The sequence below is a fragment of the Fukomys damarensis genome, unplaced genomic scaffold, assembly GCF_012274545.1.
Source record: "Fukomys damarensis isolate Sample0158 unplaced genomic scaffold, DMR_v1.0_HiC HiC_scaffold_33, whole genome shotgun sequence".
In the NCBI taxonomy this organism is placed as follows: domain Eukaryota; kingdom Metazoa; phylum Chordata; class Mammalia; order Rodentia; family Bathyergidae; genus Fukomys; species Fukomys damarensis.
This window is the reverse complement of record NW_022900945.1, coordinates 4,424,986-4,429,149: the sequence shown is the minus strand read 5'-3', so window position 1 is coordinate 4,429,149 and position 4,164 is coordinate 4,424,986. Positions and strand designations below refer to the sequence as shown.

At 42.9% G+C, this 4,164-nt stretch overlaps 2 protein-coding genes across 7 annotated transcripts in view; one reads left to right on the top strand and one right to left on the bottom strand.

The window, feature by feature from the left end:
- Mier1 (MIER1 transcriptional regulator) overlaps positions 1-4,151 on the bottom strand; it is a 54,216-nt gene extending 50,065 nt beyond the window's left edge. For 2 of the 6 annotated variants that reach the window (XM_010605097.3, XM_010605098.3), the window contains exons 1-2: positions 3,307-3,625; positions 689-765 (exon numbers count right to left, since the gene is read on the bottom strand). In XM_010605097.3, the coding sequence (XP_010603399.1) occupies positions 689-759 (71 nt within the window). In that variant the 5' untranslated portion in view covers positions 760-765; positions 3,307-3,625. Of the gene's footprint in view, positions 1-688; positions 766-3,306; positions 3,626-4,127 lie in introns of those variants that run through there. The other 4 variants (XM_033758106.1, XM_010605101.3, XM_010605099.3 and 1 more) reach the window with 4 other exon arrangements.
- The window catches only part of Wdr78 (WD repeat domain 78), a 59,147-nt gene continuing 58,531 nt past the window's right edge, over positions 3,549-4,164 (top strand). The window contains exons 1-2 of the mRNA XM_010605236.2: positions 3,549-3,681; positions 3,803-4,162. Of these exons, the coding sequence (XP_010603538.1) occupies positions 3,549-3,681; positions 3,803-4,162 (493 nt within the window). The remainder of the gene's footprint in view (positions 3,682-3,802; positions 4,163-4,164) is intronic.

The window sequence follows — 4,164 nt, the reverse complement described above, 5'->3', positions numbered from 1 at the left end:
CGGGAGCGCGAGCTGGACCGAGCCCCGCAGAGCCGCGCAGAGCCCACCCCGACCCCAGCCTGCTCCCTTCTCACTTCTGAGAAGCCAGCGGCAGCGTACTTGTGCAACGGTTGAATTTTGGCACGAGTTTTAAAGGTAAAATACCGACGAGCTGCTGTCTGCTACTTCAGGGCAGGCCGGACTGCGAACCCACTCGTTCGCAACGCGGGGAAGCCCTCAGGTGCGGGCCTGGCTGCCCACGATCGCCAGGGCCAAGGGCCTCAAAGTAACTACGTTTCACTTCCCTGGCTCATAAAAGACGGTATTAAAACGGACACTATGTAATTTACTAAAGCAAGATTAATAAATCTGATTTAAAAGAACTTTTAAAAAAATCTTCAAGTATTCTTAATGGGGTTTCAAAAATAACTACCAAAATCAAACAGTTAAATGAGAATTAAAGTTCCCTCGAAATAATGTGATGCCAATGCTACAATGTTGTATATTTTCAATTCATACTTAAAATACGATGAGGAAGGCGCTACTTTCTTAAATTATTTGCATGCCCTTGAAGCTCTAGACTCTATCAAGCACTTTCCTATTTCCAAAGATTCAACATTAACCTGAGACTTCTGTCCAACAATAGTTTATGCATGAATAAGCTGCATTGATAGGTACATGAAGTAGCTGCTAAGTGAAAGGACATTACCTGGTAAATTGACAGGAAAAGAGTCCACAGACAGTCTGTAAACCAATTAAACATAAACATCTGATGCACATTTTCTACTGAAAGAAAAGCAAGGGAAAGAAGAGAAAGGAAAACTTTAGGGTTCCCAAGTCTACAAACAAATTGTACCATTAACTGTACTGTACAGTATTTCAATTTATTTTTAAGAAAATATACAAAGTGTTTTTTTTCAGGATTCCTCGTGCAAATAAAATATTCACCATTGATAAACAGTTTCTAGGAGCTACCCTGTTAATACTTTGGACCCAAAAAAACAAAATGACCTCATTAAAAATACCAGTTCATCCAATGAGTTGGATGCACTTGAGGAAAGAGCTGAAGGCAAAGAACAATGGATGTGTGGACCTGTGGGGGCACAGATCAAAGCAAGGAAGGGCCAGCGGAGAGTGGCCATGCAGGCTCGGACCGTGGGATCAAGGGGGTGCGCCACTAAACAGTGAAGTGTTAATGCGTGAAGCTTAGCTGGCTGGAAAACGAACGTTGCTAAAATACAAGGTATAAGGATAACTTGCTTGCTTTCAGTCCACAGAATCTCTGATTGTGCAGTTAAAGGACCAAGAAATGGCTCAACTGTGACAAAAAGCAGGAGCTCAGGATCCCTTACGCAACTGGATGAATCCTGAAAGTCAGCAAAACTGAGTCTGAGACATTTCTCAATGGGCATTCTTATGACTCTTAAATGATATGGAAGTTTATTAACATTGTTTGGCAATGTTAACTTTAAATGGTTTTACTGTTTAGGGGAAAAAGCTTCCTCTACGTTGTTCCTTCTTTTTTAATACATGTGGGTTTGGCTTTTAGGATCAGACATCATTCTAAGGTAGAGAGAAACAACTCTAACACTGTTAAGTTATAGGTAATTTTCGCATTCCCTCTGGACTCAGTATACTTCTGTCTCATTTTATCCTAGTGAGCTACTTATCTTTAATAGTTTCAGAGGACACCTTGCTCTTCAGAATCAACCATGTAAGAAATAAGCATTCATTAGTCACAGAATCTGTGTTGGGTGGGCACTTACGTTAATGCTTCTACTGCTGGGCTTGCTATAGCTCAACTCCTCTTATAACTCACTATAGCTATAAGGAGCCTGCTCTCTCCAGAAAAGCTCAGATCCTGTCATTTATTCAGCCAGAGTCAACTCAGGTCACTTTCATCCATTATTCCTAGTTCTTCAGCACTTTGGATTTATTCAACAGATATCTTCTTTGTATTCAAATGCAAAGTCAAGAATTTGGGTTAAAAAATACAACTTTAGAGCCTACGGATATGAGAAGGGATGAAAACTGGACACAATAGGGCTACAGACTTGAGAAAATCCACCCTTAACTATCACCTTTCAAAATCAGCACATTTTGTGTGTACTCATGTGATATCCAAAATGGTAGCTCTCTAAGAACTGTGTAGTAAAATGCTTAAAGTGCAGTTAATCCCAATTTTGACGTCTATGATTTATGTCCCAAAACAAAAATATCACTATACAGTCTAAATAAATGCCTCTTTAGATCTTTTTCCCCCACCAAATATCCTTATTTTTAGCAAATACTAATTTCCCACATTAAGCTACTCACAACTGCTGTTATATTGGGAAATTTATTTTTAAGCAGTTTACTGACTCCATTCCACAGTTATTAAGCAGTATTTCAGCAGCTATCAGGCACATGCACACATATGTATACTCACACACACAGGAACCCTTCAGAAATATTTTGCTGTTGAAAGATGCACTTAGGGTCACAATTTTACCTCAACAAGTACCTTAAACTAATAAGCTGCTTTTACATTTGCATACATCTAAGAAATATAACCTTTTATTTGGTACCAACAACTGATTCAAATAGAAGTCAAATAGTCATGTACTCTAAGGGCATAAGTTTATGCAACTCACAAAGGTACCTCTCAAAATGCAAGGACAAAATCCTGTAACTTTCCAATGTGGAGTTGCTTGCCTGAAACAAACAAATACAATATATCCAAAACCCTAAAAGCAAATTCTGTATCTAATAATTCCCAGGTCCCATGAGTCTTCCCTTATTTGTAAACTACTAAAATTTTTCTTTAAAAGTGACAGCCTGCATCACATCTTCGTGACTGGAGGGTAAAAATTAATGGCTAATTGCAACTTTGCTTGTGAATGTCTAAATACAAAAACCCCATTTTCTTAAAAGACATTTGAGATAAACTGAGTTTACCTTTAGCAGGCAGAATGCAGGTTGCAAAAGCAGAATTGCATTACATCTGGAAGCCCCACATCTATGCAACAATAAGCGTTCTTTTTGTTAGTCTTTTATTATTAAAAACACCCTAAAACACTTTACTAGCCTTCTGGTTCTTCAAAGAACAATTTTATTTTTCTTTACATGGTCTCTACATAGTTTTTATTAAGTGGCTCCATTGTATCGATATGTTTGTTACAAACTACAAAGCTTGCAGTTCTTACACTGCTGTTACTTTTCTCTCACCCCAGCTCTGGAAATGACTGGCCCCTGAGCAGTTCCCAAACACTGGAACGCAGCGGTCACACATTCCTTGAGGGAGTCTGCATTTCCCCTCCCTTCAACGCCAAGTGCGCCCCTGCCTACCAGCATCACATCCGTCTTCTCTGCATTGAACCTCAACCAGTTGGTTCTTAACCACGTCCGAAACTCAGCCAGGCACTGGGAGAATCGAGCCACCACACCATCTGGATTAAAGGAAAGAAAGCCTCAGTAGCGACTAGACAGAACCCACCACGCTAGCTCAAGCTCACCATGCATCCCGTCTCTCATTTTTAAAACGATGGCTGGGAACTGGGTCAAGGAGCCCACGACAGCGTCGGAATAACATGAATGCACCTGGAGCCATGCAACTTGCAATCACTGGTAAAGAAAGGAAAGAGATCCAAAAATTGGGTCGCCGTACTTCACCCATCCTTGAAGCTTTAGTCAACTCTGGGTTATCTCAGCTAAGCGGCCGCAGTAGGCCGATTTTATAACTGCACAACGCTTTCTGCAAAATCTTATTTTTAATGGTGGAGGGAGCTTTAAAAAGAGAAACCTGAAGCTCAGAGAGGAGCAGTGATTCGCCCTGGTCACACAGCACGCGAGGACCAGAACCCGGCTCCAGGCCAGGGACCGTTCCATCACGAGCTGAAAGAACAAGGCCACGCCGAGGGAGCAGGCAAGGCTGGGAGGCCCTCGTTCCCGGCCGGCAGGACCCTCTTAGGGACGCCCATTCCTCCTCCACTCCCGAAGCAGAAGCGGGCTGGTCCAGCATCCCGCAGTGCAGCCAGGAGCCTCCCGGCCCGGACCCGCCGCGGGGAAAGAGGTGGAGCCACAGGGGAGTGGTCACTTAGCCCCACCCCGACGGCATCCAGGGCCGACAGAAGCAAGGGGCGGAAGCGAAAGGCGCGAGACGAACTCACTCCGCAGCGGACGCCCAGCGAGCTGCGGACACCAGGC